The following is a 15,076-nucleotide window of genomic DNA, read 5'->3' on the forward strand; positions in this document are numbered from 1 at the left end:
TCAAACAATGTGAACAAGAATGCAAAGTATTTCAGTTCTAATAACACAGGAGCCGTGAACAGGGGAACCTTGATTCTCTGAAAAGCTGGCAGCCCCTGAAGCGTTCATAATTCAACTTAACAAACTGTGACATAATAAATTATTGCACTACAAAAAATTAAAAAAAAATAGCATAACACAGCATAGAAATGAATGGCAGACAACAGCAGAGCACCCAAACTGACATGGGACATCATCTTTGGTCAGGTATTCAGCCGTCAGGTATAACTTTTTGGGTTTGTACAGTCCCACAGAGAGCAGGCTGCACTCTGATGTCATGTCTGATAATGATGCACATCTGCAGCTGAAGTCTGTATTATATGAAACTGCTGCTGCAGCAGCGCTGCACTGTTCTTTTCCCTTCCTCTGAGGAGGAATATGTGTCTGCTGTCATATCAATAAGCGCTGCTGACAGCTGAGGGTGATGAGCAGCAGCATCGAGGCAGGCCACAGCTGGAATAAGGAGAGGGTGGAGTGGGTGGTGGTGGTGGTGGTGGGGTGCAATTCTGGAAGATTCTGCAGGAATCATACGAGTGGACCCCATTTCACTCGTTTATTGGGAGACTTGTTTTCTGCGCTAGCTGGTTAGCCTGTCCACACTGTGGTGGAGACTTGACGGTGAGTTTCCAGGCCATCACTGTAGTTTACGTGCTTGTTTGTCGCCATCAGAATGTCTTTGCAGAACATATATGTGTACGTACAGATGGCTTGACTTGACGCTGCATGCTCATAATATGTCAAGATGAGTCATTTTCTTTTCAACTGAGGGAGCTACTAGCTCAGCTACTAGCTAGCTAACCGCTTATCGGCTGGTTTACACCTAGCTAACTTAAACAGATGCGCCATTATTTACTCTCTTTAACGTGACACCTCAACTCTGTCACGATTTGAGTTTTCTAACGTGTATTATCTCCGCGCACCGCTATCATCCGCTGCAGACTAAGCTAACCCGACGACAAATGATGTTTAGTAGCCGCGCCGGCTACCAGCTAGCGCGACACGCTAACGTTAGCTAGCTAGCTAGCTAGCTACAGCTCTTTCATTGGATGAGCCACTCAATTCACAACGTCAGCCGTCGGCGTCTTCCACCGATTACCATACCCACACATTTACATAAATCCCGACCCATTAATACGACATTAAGTCAATTCACGCTGTCACAGATACTGTATTTGTTCACATGATTTCCCATTAAACATGCATATATCCTCCTTCATTAGGCTTAAGTACGAGCTAAGGTGGATGCTAGTCAGCGTTAGCCTGCCTTGTGTGATGATGATGATGATGATCATCATCATCGGGCATCTCTTTGTTTTGTTGTGCACTCATGTCTGTCATCAGTGCGGTATAAACATGCTGTCCTCCTCTGTAATGTGTTTATTACAGATCCAATGACTGGAATAGACTGATACCTCCACCTCACTGCAAACATGTCAAGTAAGGACCTGGGGGGGTGTTTTTAGTTTTGCAGGGCTCAATAAAAAAAAAAAAATATATATATTCATTGCATATTCATGGATGCATGAATATGCAACACTGCAACATCACGTAGTTTAGTTGGTTGTGTGAGTGAAAGCATTTGGGATGAAGTGCTGGGAGGTGGCAGGACTGATGCTGATTTGGATTTTTCTTTCACAACAGAGAGACCCTCCTATGCCCCTCCCCCTCCCCCTGCCCCTACAACTGTAAGTATTTCTGGTAGTGTAGCACCAAACATAATCCCAGCTGATGCTTTTTGGACAAAAAAAAACATATTCTCCTGAGAGCACAGAGACTGATGTGCTGACACATCACTGCTGCTTCTGAGCAGATTATCTCCTAAAAGCCCCCGCATGGATGCAAGTTTCTTCCTTTTGCTTTTTTCTCAGCTTCCTTTCATTGGTTTCTTTAATCTTATTTTTTTTGTTGGCTTTCCTCCTCCCCCTCCTCCTTCTTCTTCTTTTATGTCATTTCTCATTCGTGTTTCTGTCTCATTTGTTTCCATCAGCAAATGCCCAACACTACCGGGTTTGTGGGGTACAACCCATACAGCCATCTGGCCTACAACAACTACAGACTGGGAGGGAGCCAAAGCAGCAACAGTCGGGTAACGGTATGAATATTAATATAGAAAAAAAGAAGCTACGAAAAATAAAATAGAAGCCAAACCCATACAGAGAAGTCAGCTTGTTATTGCGAGTTATTTGCAGCCTTGTTCAGGGCGGATAAGCTTAGGTGCATTTCCAGATGCTGCAGAGACGTGAGAAGTCTTTCTCATTCCATTGCTGAGACTTGAGTCTGAAATGCATATCATTCCAAACTCCCCTCTGCTGCCTCCATCACAGTGCAGGCTGGCTAAAAAAAAAAAAAAAAGTCCATCTGTGTCTATTCAAACACCACCTTCCCTTCAAAGTCTGCATTTCTGACAGCCATGTTAAGTAACCCATGCCATCAGTGTTGCCATGGCGCTACAGACTCGCTGCTCGGAATGGCTCTGGCTGCTGAGCAGTAATTTAGTCGCTGCATGCAAGCTGGGGTTGGCTGACTCTGATAATGGCATTATGTCTCGCAGTGTGCAAATCTCTGCTTAAGTGAGATTTTTTTTGTATTTTCTTTCTTCACAGTCAGCGCCGTTCCATTGTGCTCTGTGGGGTTTGTGACTTGTGTATCGCCTCAAATGGTCATTAATTTCAACAAGTGATAAGAAATGTTGCTTCTTATGTTTGACGACTAATTGTACCTGCACATAGTTGCACAATCTTCAGCCTAGTTTTAGCAGAAGTGTTGTTGTAACTTAAGAGCATCTCTGCCTTAAGGTGAACTCTTGTTCTTTCTTTTTCTAGAATTCCTCTGGAATAAATATCCCAAAGCCGCCCAAACCACCAGATAAGCCACTGATGCCATATATGAGATACAGTCGAAAGGTAAGTAGACAGAGTGTGCATTCGCTGCCTTTTGCATCATCATCATCATCATCATCATCATCATCATCATCATCATGTGCTGTGCTGGAAGACAGGGATGCTGTGAAGTTGAGATAGTCTTAAACAGTCAGGATGTACATTTTGATTCAGACTCAGAGTTGTTTATCAAGCCAGGGGTAAAGAGACAGACTAAGCCAGGCACTAGCTAGGACACATAGTGGGATATTTACCAACATGGAGATGGAGCTTAAAGCACACGGCCTCCTCTGGTTTGTGACCTCTCTGCAAAGAGATAAGCACGTATAGCCCCTCCAACCCAACCCAACCCCACACCCATGTCTGGTTCTCATCACCAGGTTTGGGATCAAGTAAAAGCCTCCAATCCTGATCTGAAGCTATGGGAAATTGGGAAGATAATCGGTGGCATGTGGAGGGACCTCACTGATGAGGAGAAACAGGATTATTTGAATGACTACGAAGCAGAGAAGGTTGGTTGTTTTACAAAGGGGTGTTTATGGGTTTTTTGTTTTTTTTGTCCGACGGGTGAACAGTAGCTGTGTCCCCGGCTGTTGTGGGTCCCTCCAGTCATCATTCCCTTCTGACTAACGGTCCTCTTTCCTGATCTTGTCGTAGCCGAACAGAAACGAGGGTCCACATGTTGTGCCTGCTTGCCTTCTCTGTTTCTTCGTCATTCCTGTCATCTTCTCCACTCTAGATCGAGTATAATGAGAGCATGAAGGCCTATCACAACTCCCCAGCATACCTGGCCTACGTCAATGCAAAAAGCCGCGCCGAGGCCGCTCTGGAAGAGGAGAGTCGCCAGAGGCAGTCCAGATTGGACAAGGGCGAGCCTTACATGAGCATTCAGCCAGCAGAGGATCCAGATGGTAAGGCCGCTCTGCAAAAAGCTTTGTCTCCCAAGGTTTAGAGCACGGTGACAGAGCTGTAATTACTGCAGCACGACCACACAGAACTGCCAGTCTGCACACCCGGGGAATGTGTTATCTTTTCCCCTCCTCCTACACTGCCTTTACCAGGCACATTTTTTGGTAATGCTACCTTTTGAAATGCCATTTCTGCTTTTCAGCAGACATGGGGACAAAATTTGTCTTTGTGTTGTACCCAGTGTTTACATTCTGTAGGTATTTCTGGCGTCGGTTTTAGACATAATTGCAAAATTTACATTCTTCTCTCTGTTGTTTTAACAACTGACGCACACACAACTTTTAGACACACAAAGCCAGAAGACAACATTTGTGTTACACCCACCTCAAGGAAATGATGTCTGGGGTCTGGTTGGGTCACAGTGGAAGATAATGATGCACAGGAAAGCTGCAGATAAAACAAGACGCAATTTAGAAACACCCCAGACCATAAAAATGTCAAAGTCTAGTATCCCAGTGGGTTATGTTCTTAACAGACTGCACGTACCGCAATGATTAAATGAGATTTAGCTCTCCGGGTGGCTACACATTCAGAGACTATGCTTTTATTAATAAGGTCTTACACAAATTCTGCTCTAAACTCTACCAAGTCCAGCAGCCCTGAATGCTGCCATATACCAGAATATACCAGAACCTCCTTCTTTGTTCTCATCAGCATCTTCCGCTAACAGAATGGAAGAAGTATGATCTTCTACAGTCAGTTTTAAAGGGGATTTATTAGAAAGCTGGTCAAACTAGTTCAGGCAATAGAGGGGCCTGCAAAGGGGACTACTGCAGGCATTCAGGAAGTGTATATATGTACACTACCGTTCAAAAGTTTGGGGTAACTTGAAAATGTCTATTTTGTTTTAAGAAAAAAATGTTTTTTTATCAGTGAAGATAACATTACAGTAATCAGACTACCGGCGTCTAGACATTGTTAATGTGGTAAATGACTGTTCTAGTTAGAAAAGGCTGATTTTTATTGGGATATATACAAAGGTGTACAGAGGCCCTTTCCCAGCAGCCATCACTCCTGTGTTCCAATGCTGCATTGTGTTAGCTAATCGTGTTAAAAAGGCTGATTGATGATTAGAAAGCTCCTGTGAAAATGATGTTAGCACAGCTGAACTGTTATTCTGATCACAGAAGCTGTAGAACTGGCCCGGAGACCCCAGACTTTTGAACGGTATTGTGTGTATATATTTTGCATTTCTGATTACTGAACTATGTTTTTTTCAGTGTAGCTTAAATCTTTCATGCTACATTCAGAATGTGTTACACTCCACCTGGTTGTTTCCTGTTGTGGTGTCAGAGCACCTTTGAAACTCTCAGCATGGCACATAGAGAGATTCATTTCTGCACTTTGGAAAGTTTCACATTGGTGCACTGCAGCAACATGTTCAGGTGACATACACCGTTCTGCCACAACAAAGCCACAAACAAGCAACATTTACAATAAGCGTAGAACACTGCGGTTAAATGAAGGAATAACAAAAAATATAAAGGAATATTGTTGTGAAACACCAAGCAGTGGTATGTTTTTCACCCGTGATAAAGTAAAGATATGCACCTTACAAGGTGCAGCCATTTTAATATTACAGAAATTCAGATAAATCTGTAATTAAAACAAATGCATTAACATAAATAAACAACAATAACTACAACTACACAGTGTGTAAAAAGTAACAAGGGGTAATTATTGTCTCTGTGTTTGGGTTCTACCTTCTTGCACCATCATCCTGTTTTTAAATGGACAAAATTTCAAACAAAGCAGGAACATTTGCTGATGAATGAAAATTGCAGACTACATCTTGAAACATCTGTCCACAAACAGCGGGTTATAATTAAGTGCTTGTCCCAGTCACCCGACAATAATGGTTCTGCTTTGCTTAAGGATGTGTTTTGACATAATGGCATATAGTTAACTCCACCTCTGTATAAATATTGAGCAATAAGCCTTCTCGTGTTTACGCTGCCTCCATGCTGCACGTTGCTTGATTTTTGTCATTTGTGCTGAAGCCACAGTTCGTCTTACAGGTGTATGAAAACATATTCCTTAAAGCAGCAATAACAACTACCAATTCCCCTCCCCCCCCCTCTATCTTCAGATTACGATGACGGGTTTTCTATAAAGCACTCAGCTGCAGCTCGTTTCCAACGCAACCACCGTCTGATCAGTGAGATCCTCAGCGAGAGCGTCGTCCCTGATGTGCGCTCCGTCGTTACCACCGCTCGCATGCAGGTCCTCAAACGCCAGGTCCAGTCTTTGATGGTCCACCAGGTGGGTTTAAAGTTAAAATTTCCACATGATAGCATCATGTGATGCTGCCAACTTTGTACGTTTTTATTGGGTTATGAAGTAATAACTGTGGTGCCTGCATGTCTCGTGTCACAGAGAAAATTGGAGGCAGAGTTGCTTCAGATTGAAGACCGCCACCAGGACAAGAAGAGAAAATTCATTGAAGCCACAGACTCGTTCACAAATGAGCTTAAGAGGGTATGGCGTCTTTCGCGTTGTGTTTGGTCATTGCTTACTTGCACGCGAGCTGTATTGTGTATGTAGTGCGCAGTGCTGGTTGTGTGCCAGCCTCTGTCTGCCTTTGCAGCCACCAGCTGCGGATAACTCCATCCACATGTTCTGGCAATCATACAGCTGTCATCATTTACAATTTGTGGCCCTCATAATAAGTGTTGTTCTGAGATGCAGCTCTGTGCTGCTGGATGCACTTCCTAGTGTTCACAACAGGTGGCGCCATTTATCCTTTTCTCCCCTACACCGTCCATCCACTGACTGGTAGTTATTTTCATATTTTCATGACTGATCATGCACCGGAACACTAACATTGGGGGGGGGGGGAAGCTACAGTAAGTGTGCAAGAGTGCAGACATTAAATCCTCCCTGTGCTCGGTTGCAGCTGTGCTGCATGAAGGTGGAGGTGGACATGGAAAAGATCTCTGCAGAGATCGCTGCAGCAGAAGAGGCAGCTCGTAAACGGATGGCAGAACGTGACAAGGATGCAGGGGACCGAGGTGCAAAGGAGGCCCCTAGTTGTGTCCTAGCAGAAGATGAAAAACACGTTTGTGCAACACACGGCGGCAAGTCCCAGCAAGGTCCACTCAGTGAAAGCAGCAACAAGGAAGGCGAGGACACAGAATCCAACATCACAGACACGCCAGGTGACACGCTAGTTTTTATCCATTTCTTTTGTCACTGCAAGACTCTTGCAGGATTTCATGTTTTAACCCTTCTTGTTTGTTTGATTCAGGGAAGCCGAAGGCTTCAGAGGATCTTGAGGCCCATCCAGGTAGCGAGGAGGGGGCATCAGAGGACAAGGAGAGCGTCCCAGAGGGCGCCATGGAGGAGGGAACCAGCGACAGCAACACAGGCTCAGAGACCACCTCTGCTCAGACAGAAGATGCCACAACTAGCGAGCCATCAGAGGGGCCCAGCAGGCCGAGAGCCGCCCACTGAGCCCGACAGCAGACCGTCTGTGAACTGAGAGGCTGCTGGCCTCTGACATCACCCTGTGATTACAGATATTGCACAGCATCATCTCAGTTTGTCAAAGCATATATACAGAGCGTTCAGATGGGCTCAGTGTTTAACATCCTCATAGACATATGCCGAATACAAGCAAATACAAAAAAAAAAAATAATCTGCACTTGAAGCCGACAAGGAAATGATCCAATCAATGGCTGCTAAAGCGTGCCACAAAAAGCCCATGTGAAAGCACTATATTTTCCTATACAGGCCCTCAGCACATATTGAAACATATCTCCAGCACTATGACAGATCCCAGATCGTCGCGAATGAAGACTGGCTACGACAAACATTGCTCAGTGTTATATTGAACTTTGTCTTTTGTATTTGTAGTGTCATTGTTGCTTTTATTGTTATTTTTGCATGTTGCAATTTTTGGAAAAAAATAAGTTGTGAAGAGTGGAGCAAGGTGACCATCTCCTCCTCCGGGCAGGAGAATATTTGTTTACTCTCTGTATCAGTATTACAGTGACAGTATTGTCTCAGGAGTTTGTAGTCATTAGTAGTAGTAGTAGTTGATTTTTGTTATTTATTATCAGCATTTTTTTTTATTATACTTGTGTATTGGTTGCCCACGAGATCATCAATGCTGTACAATGCTCATCTACCAGTGTTCTCAAGTTTGCTAGCTGTCAATCAAATCAAAAGCAGTACGCTTAGAACATTTCTGTGTTTATGATCAGTATCGCCGTTTTCAGCAGAGGACTTTTAAATGTACCGTAATTGTGTACACATCGTAACGAGGTTTGCTTAAACATGGATTCTCATGTTGTCATTAAAAAAAAAAAACAGCTTGAAGAACATAAACGTGAACATGCAGTCTTAAAAATGAATTTCCTTTTGCATATTTATACCAATAAAAATTTTCTACCCTGGAGAAGAGTCTCTTGATGCAGTGCTGTAGTTAAAGTCGTTCAGACGAACTGTCGTTCATGCACCACAGAACACCACAGGAGGTCCTTCCTGCCAGTGGCCATCAGACCGTGGAACTCCTCCCTTTTCTCTAGAGAGAGGAGCTAGAGGATCAGATACTGTCATATTCTCCACTGGTCTATATTTGTATTTTATTTCGGCACCTCATCATCACTTATATTACAGCCATACAACATATGTTGTGCAGTGGTGGAAAGTAACTATGTATTTCTACTTTACTTAAGTAAAAATAATAGTGCATACTTTCTACTTTTACTCCATTCCATGTTGCAGCTGTCACCTGTACTTTCTCCTCCACTACATGTCTACAGTGTCTGTAGTTCCTTGTTCCATGTGATGAACACAGTGCTGGACTGATGTGAGGTCAGACTCTGCATGGAGGTGGTGTCACGCTGCCAGCTGTGTTTCTATAATGAGCCTCAGTCATGATGCCGGTGCTCTGGCTCAGTTAGCTAACTAGTTAGCTGCTGTCTGCTAACACAGGTCCATCCATTAATGTCTGATGAACATGAATCATCACATGAATCTACAGCAGGAACACTGACACAGTAAACATGCTGAATGCCTGTTTGTTATCAGCAGCCTCTCTGTTCACTTGATGCCCACAGCCTGCCTCATGACACACAGACCTGTCCATAGCTGCTTCTGGACTGAACATGTACATTAACTACACATGCTCCATTTTCATTTAAGATGATTTCTTTGATTATTTTAACCTGTTCAGATCCTTTGCAATGGAAATCAATAATATATATTCAGTGTACTTTTACTTTTAATACTTTAAGTACATTTAAAAGTACTTAAGGCTTTTACTTAAGTAGGATTGTTGATGTAGCACTTCTACTTTTACTTAAGTAATTTTGCTGGGTAATCGTACTTTTACTTAAGTACCAAGCTTCAGTACTTCCTCCACCACTGATGTTGTGTACAGTCATACCGTTTGCACATACTTTTTTGGACTTAATATTTATATTTTTACTGTTAAAAAAAGTTAAATAATTTCCTCTGGGATTAATAAAGTTGTATCTTATCTTTTGGGCAAAACATAATTTTGTGTTTTCACAGGAACAAGGAGTCTACAACTACTGACACAAGTCAGCTGCAAGGCACAGTGACTGTTACATAAATGTTAATCTAACACGCTTCTGTCTGTTTATTTGGTAATGGCTGCTTTGGTTAGCGCCGTTGTTACATAAAAAGTGAATTATTGCTGCTGTAAAACTGAAATTTCCCAGCTTGGGATGAATAAAGTATTATTTTATGGTAAAAGCCTGAATGGATGAATGCCAGGGTTCAGTGGCGCTCTCTGTTAGCATCAGCTTTCAGACCCTAGAGTGGAAAATGTTCTGAAACCAGCTGCCTCTGAAATTTCAGTCGACCTGGAGCAGTGCTACTACGTTGTGGGTGTTAACCTCTAACTCTACGTTAGTCACCGCGTTAACTCCATTGAGCTGTAGGAGCTTTCAATGATCAATCAGTCCGCAGCACAGCACATCACAGAATGACCACATTAGCAGACAAAGATCCCAGTTACATTCCTAACAGTCTCTATCATGAGGTCCTTATGTTAAATGCTGTTGTGTGACATTTTTCATTTTCAGGTGAACAGCTGAGTAAATATATTCAAGCAATAAATATGGATTAAGCTTTACCCACCAAAGGGGCACGTTTAGAGCGGCCACTACACAGCAGTCACGGTGCATGAACGCTGCTACGGCTTTCACTTGCTTGCAGCACATTTGTCCTCTGCACAGCACAGGTAAGGGAAGTGGGTAAGATAAGAGGGAATTGTTCTGATTTCCTGTTTTCAGTGCAGAACTGGCATCCGTGTTCACACGAGCTTGTGACAAATTTCTCGCCGTGTCTCCCTGAGGATTGTCGTACAACCTTGAGGGCAGATTTGGGCACCAAGCGTGGTGCTTTGCGTTATCCTCCTGTAAGACGGTGCAACAATCCGATCTGATGATAGTGTTTTAAATTAAAGCTGCTTCGTACTTTGCACGTTGCCACGTTTTGTACAGTGTGGTTAGCACTGTCTCAAGTGAAAACTACAAACCACAACCACAGAGATAACAGGTGCACAGATGCCTGTGTAAGAATAGAGCTGCAGGTCCAGTACAACAACCCTGTATCACACAGCCCTAAACCCACTGTCAGCACACATCTCACAGCAGAAACACAATTAAACCATTTTTTAAGAAAAAGCAAAGCACCAAAATCAGGACAAACGTCAGATCGCAGCGACACTGTCGAACAGAGAGAGAGAGATTCCCCTCCAACCATTCATTTACATACAACTCATACAGAGCGTACTACACCTGCCACTTCTCAGGTAATCTCTGTCATCAGAACAAAAGTGTTACAGGGAGGATGACTAAACACACTAAACACCCATCACTACATTATCTGCACATTGTTTAGACCTTTCAAAATAAAAGCAATCTGACCAACGTTTACATGCAGTTTATAGTGGCGTTACATCGTAGTACCAACATGTATTTTTTTGCACATTTTAGTAGTTTGTGGTTTTCTGAGTCTCTCACATGATACCTGAGGGCTGAAAGGAAAAAAGTTTCAGTAAGGCATCTTTTTTTTTCTTCCTTTCAACAAGGGGAAACCACCATCAAACACGAGCATATATCACTGGTGTTCAGTGGCTTTACCTACAGCACTCAGTCAACATGCCTGCGCTCAGCGGTGAGTACTTTATCTCAGTGTGTGACTGCCATACTTTAAACGGCTACTGCGGTGAATTAATACATCAAATTGACCGGATCTAATAAGTACATGACGGCTGCTCAGTACTTATGTGTCCCGAGCAGGGAGCGATTATTCAACTATTGTACATTTAGAAGTGACATTAATGCAACAGTTTGTGACTCTGTACTCTGTAGCAACACAGACACGTCATGTCAAGTCTGTCATTTAATAGTGATCTGCTGTCATATGCTTTTTAACCAGCTCTGATCTCCTTATTTCTATGTAGAGCTATTACTAACCTTTTTAAACAGATTTCAGTTTGGTCTCATTTATCAAACTGCACAGCACGTAGCATTTATAACACCAATACGCACATATATATATTACTTCAAATCAAGCCATTTGAACACTTCTCTGCACTAAAATCCAACACATCACGTGTTAGTGTCACACAGCTTTTACAAAATAAGGAACCGAGTCACTCCTTTCATTGAGCATGTTGACTGGGTTAGCAGGAAGTCTTTTATTACTATCAATAAGTGTCAACAGTAAATTAAAAATACATACAGGGTCCATCACACGCGTGGCTCCACGATTCCAGTTTTAGTTACTTAGACTAGTGATTGAAAAAACAAACGACACCAACGCGACAGTAGGTTAGAATTTAAAGGTAAAAAAAACAAAATGTTTCTTAAAAAAATGTAATTTTATAGGCAAAACAAAGTACGACAATCTTCTGTGAGTCTGAGGGAGAGGAGCTGTAGGAGGTCTAAAAAAAGTCTGATAATAATAATCTAATTAGCTGATTTAATAGTGTCATTAAGAGTCCGTTACTTTGGATTTGGAGACAACAACAATACGTCTGTGTTTTAACCGGGCTTTGTAAAGTAGAAAAAACAGAAGCCACTTCACTATTTCCACACATGATTACACACAGAGAAAGGGTCAACTAGGTAGAATAAATATGACTATAAACTGCAGAATTTAAATATGCACAATATAAATATATATTTACAGTTTTTGGTTTTAAATAAACGATCAGATTCTTCTGCTTTTGGTCTCTGACAGTATCACAGTGCTTCAACGTCTGATAATTCTCTTTTCAGGTCTCCAAAACCTCCTGCCGGCCGTACTGTTATGGTTCGTTAACGTCATGGTAAGTGCAGTCAGTGCGTTATTAAATATGACTGATGATAGAGATGTTGACATTTGTGTGCAGAAAGGATGAAGATCAGGTAACTAACCACAGGCGCCACCTCACGTGCACCATTTCCTGTCAGCAGGTGGTTGGTAAAGGTGTACCAACATGTAACATGAAGAGTCTTTCTTTTTGCTCGAAGTTCAGTTTACGTACCTGAGATAGCATGCAGAAGCATCAGCTGCTAACTGATCTTTAATCTGTTTTCTTTATTTTTTTTCCAGCTTTGCTCGTCTGAAAATGCTGAGAACACAACTGCCACAAACTACTCCGATGAATACAGCTTGATTCCCAGTCTGGATTATAATGATTTCCCTGAGCTGTGTGAGAAAGAATCTAACCGCCACTTCCGCCTCTGGTTCATACCGTTCTTCTACACCATCATCTGCTTGCTGGGGCTGGCAGGAAACCTGCTGGTCATTCTCACCGTCTTCTACTTCAAGCGGCTGAAGACCATGACGGATGTGTACCTGCTCAATTTATCCTTCGCAGACCTGCTCTTCGCTCTGTCGCTCCCCTTCTGGGGGGCTAACTCCATGGCGAAGTGGGTTCTGGGCCTGGTGCTCTGCAAAGCCATGCACACCGTGTACAAAGTCAGCTTCTACAGCAGCATGTTCCTCCTCTCCTTCATAAGCGTGGACCGATACTTTGCCATTGCCAAAGCTGTGACTGCTCACCGCCACCGCTCCCAAACGGTGATCATCAGCAAGATGTCATCCGCCGCCATCTGGGTGACGGCGGTCTTCTTCTCCATACCAGAAATGGTGTACACCAACATCAACAACAACACCTGCACGCCTTACTCCAGCAACTCTGACAAGCTCCGTGTCAGCATCCAGTCCAGCCAGATTGTTCTGGGTTTTGTCCTCCCTCTCGTGATCATGGCCTTCTGTTACAGCAGCATCATACAAACCCTCTGCCAGGCTCGTAATTTTGAAAGGAACAAGGCCATCAAGGTGATCCTTGCCGTGGTCGTGGTCTTCCTGGTCTGCCAGGTGCCCTACAACTTGGTCCTGTTTTGGACCACAGTCGTCACAGCACAAGGAGGGATTGACGACTGCAACTATGAGAACAATCTGCTCTATGCTGCCGACGTCACTCAGATTTTGGCCTTCCTGAGGTGCTGTCTCAACCCATTTGTTTACGCCTTCATCGGTGTGAAGTTTCGTCACGACCTCCTGAAGCTCCTGAAGGACTGGGGTTGCATGAGCCAGGAGATGTTCTTTAGATACGGCAGGAGGAGGAGCTCAGCTGGCACCGACACCGAGACCACCACCACATTCTCTCCTAAAGTGGTTTGAGCGTGGCCTATCCATGCCTGCAGACTATATATTCACATGTAAATAGCAGAAGTTATCGTATCAATGCAAACTGTATGTGTTTGTTTGTTTGTTTTTGTGCTTTTGACCTTTTTTTTTAATGAAAACAACAAAGCTTTGGTTATTTTTGTATTTGTTGAAGTGTTTCAAGAACATCTTGGTGTTAAGAAGTCTACAGGGCTGCAGTGTTATTTGCTCTTTTCTGTATTGTGTCCTATTTGGAAGATTGTACAACGATTAAATAAGATTAAATTCACTGAAACAAGACTTCAGAGGTACTGATTATGTCAGCATAAAAACACTGCATTCACATACCCAGTAAGAAACTATCAAATATAGCATCCGATTGATTAAGCAGGATAAAATATTTAGACAGGTGCCTCCACCCAACTCGCCGTTAACAACCATAGAGAAAACAAAAAGACCTCAGAGTGACTGATCCCATGAATCATGTGAGTATAATATGATACCTTCTCATTTCTCCATTTTGTGCCACCTCTCTTCCTCTTTTCCCTCTCCTGACAAGAAACAGATCACAGTGTGCCATCTCTAAGAAAGCCTCAACTCGTAAAAAGTGGATTAAAAAGCGAGTAAGTTTACTGGAAATGCTACAGCACACTAAGACATGTACAAATTAAAACACAAGGACAGAAGATGAAGAGAAGAATCCAGGATGGAAAATGTAGAAATGAGAGAAAAGTCCTCTCAGCACAGAACATGATTTCTTTCAGGATGAATAAAGTTTTATCTAATCCTTGGGTCCAGTTGCCTTGATTCAAACACTTGGAAATGACACATATAATTGCACCAAATTTGAAGAAATTCCGCACCAATGCATTCTGTTTATGTCGCAGATTGTTTTGTAACTTTATTTTTACAAAAAAAAGGGAGTAATTAAGGCCCCGTTCACACTGGAGAAAGTCATTCCAGCTAGAGTAGGATTGAGCCCAGACAGCCTTTAATCTGGACGCGTTCAGACCTATTTTCAAATCTGGCTAGCACACACTTGTGTCCGCACTCAATCCGGCTTCATCCAGCATGTTTGCTGTCCTCCAAACCACTAGGTGGCGCCTTGTAATATACAGAGTCCGTTCACGCTGCGGTAGGACCGCGTGTGCGCATGCATCATGCGTTTTTTTAGTCCCGTGTCGCGCCCCGTGAACCGGAAGTAGCACATCGCTAGCCGGAAGTAGCATGCCGCTAGCCGGATTCGCTCGCCACATTTGCGTTCACACCTGAGCCACATTTGAGCCAATCCGGCTAGATCCACCTCTCGTGGGTGGATCTAGCCAGATTGAAATCAAACTGGATACAGCCGGATTCGAGGTGTTCACACTCAGAAAAAAACAAATCTGGATTGACCTGTATGCGGCTGAATCCTGCTTAAGCCACATTTTTTTCTCCAGTGTGAACGGGGCCTTAGTGTAATGCTTGCAACACCATTGGCACATCTACTGTCCAACTACAAAGTGCTGGGAAAGACACACACTAAATACACAATCAACCACAAGGGAAG

The 15,076-nt window shown here is 43.1% G+C and overlaps 2 protein-coding genes across 5 annotated transcripts; both read left to right on the forward strand.

Annotated features, from left to right (window-relative positions):
- Window positions 1-418: 418 nt before the first annotated feature.
- LOC114434869 (SWI/SNF-related matrix-associated actin-dependent regulator of chromatin subfamily E member 1-like) lies at window positions 419-8,279 on the forward strand. Of its 4 annotated transcripts, none has more exons than XM_028404304.1 (11): window positions 419-657; window positions 1,426-1,476; window positions 1,681-1,724; window positions 2,027-2,131; window positions 2,862-2,942; window positions 3,299-3,430; window positions 3,658-3,829; window positions 5,977-6,149; window positions 6,264-6,365; window positions 6,784-7,045; window positions 7,135-8,279. In XM_028404304.1, the coding sequence occupies exons 2-11, from the start codon at window positions 1,470-1,472 to the stop codon at window positions 7,338-7,340; spliced, it is 1,284 nt and encodes a 427-aa protein (XP_028260105.1). In that variant the 5' UTR covers window positions 419-657; window positions 1,426-1,469; the 3' UTR covers window positions 7,341-8,279. The 4 variants fall into 4 exon arrangements, with proteins under 4 accessions (XP_028260105.1, XP_028260117.1, XP_028260125.1 ...); XM_028404316.1 differs by having other exon boundaries at window positions 2,027-2,125; XM_028404324.1 differs by lacking the exon at window positions 3,299-3,430.
- A 2,679-nt stretch (window positions 8,280-10,958) lies between these two features.
- On the forward strand, window positions 10,959-13,654 carry ccr7 (chemokine (C-C motif) receptor 7). Its single transcript, XM_028404342.1, has 3 exons — window positions 10,959-11,040; window positions 12,150-12,199; window positions 12,466-13,654. Exons 1-3 carry the CDS (start codon window positions 11,025-11,027, stop codon window positions 13,540-13,542), a joined length of 1,143 nt encoding a protein of 380 aa, XP_028260143.1. The 5' UTR covers window positions 10,959-11,024; the 3' UTR covers window positions 13,543-13,654.
- The last annotated feature ends 1,422 nt before the right edge of the window (window positions 13,655-15,076 follow it).

The sequence above is a fragment of the Parambassis ranga genome, chromosome 1, assembly GCF_900634625.1.
Source record: "Parambassis ranga chromosome 1, fParRan2.1, whole genome shotgun sequence".
NCBI classification, from domain to species: domain Eukaryota; kingdom Metazoa; phylum Chordata; class Actinopteri; family Ambassidae; genus Parambassis; species Parambassis ranga.

What these genes read in the sequence shown, in the direction of transcription:
- ccr7 (XM_028404342.1), top strand. An exon ending in TATGGTTCGTTAACGTCATG is followed by an intron (nt 12,200 to 12,465) that starts GTAAGTGCAGTC and finishes TTTTTTTTCCAG; the next exon opens with CTTTGCTCGTCTGAAAATGC.
- LOC114434869 (XM_028404304.1), top strand. An exon ending in GCCAGCAGAGGATCCAGATG is followed by an intron (nt 3,830 to 5,976) that starts GTAAGGCCGCTC and finishes CTCTATCTTCAG; the next exon opens with ATTACGATGACGGGTTTTCT. An exon ending in TCACAAATGAGCTTAAGAGG is followed by an intron (nt 6,366 to 6,783) that starts GTATGGCGTCTT and finishes GCTCGGTTGCAG; the next exon opens with CTGTGCTGCATGAAGGTGGA.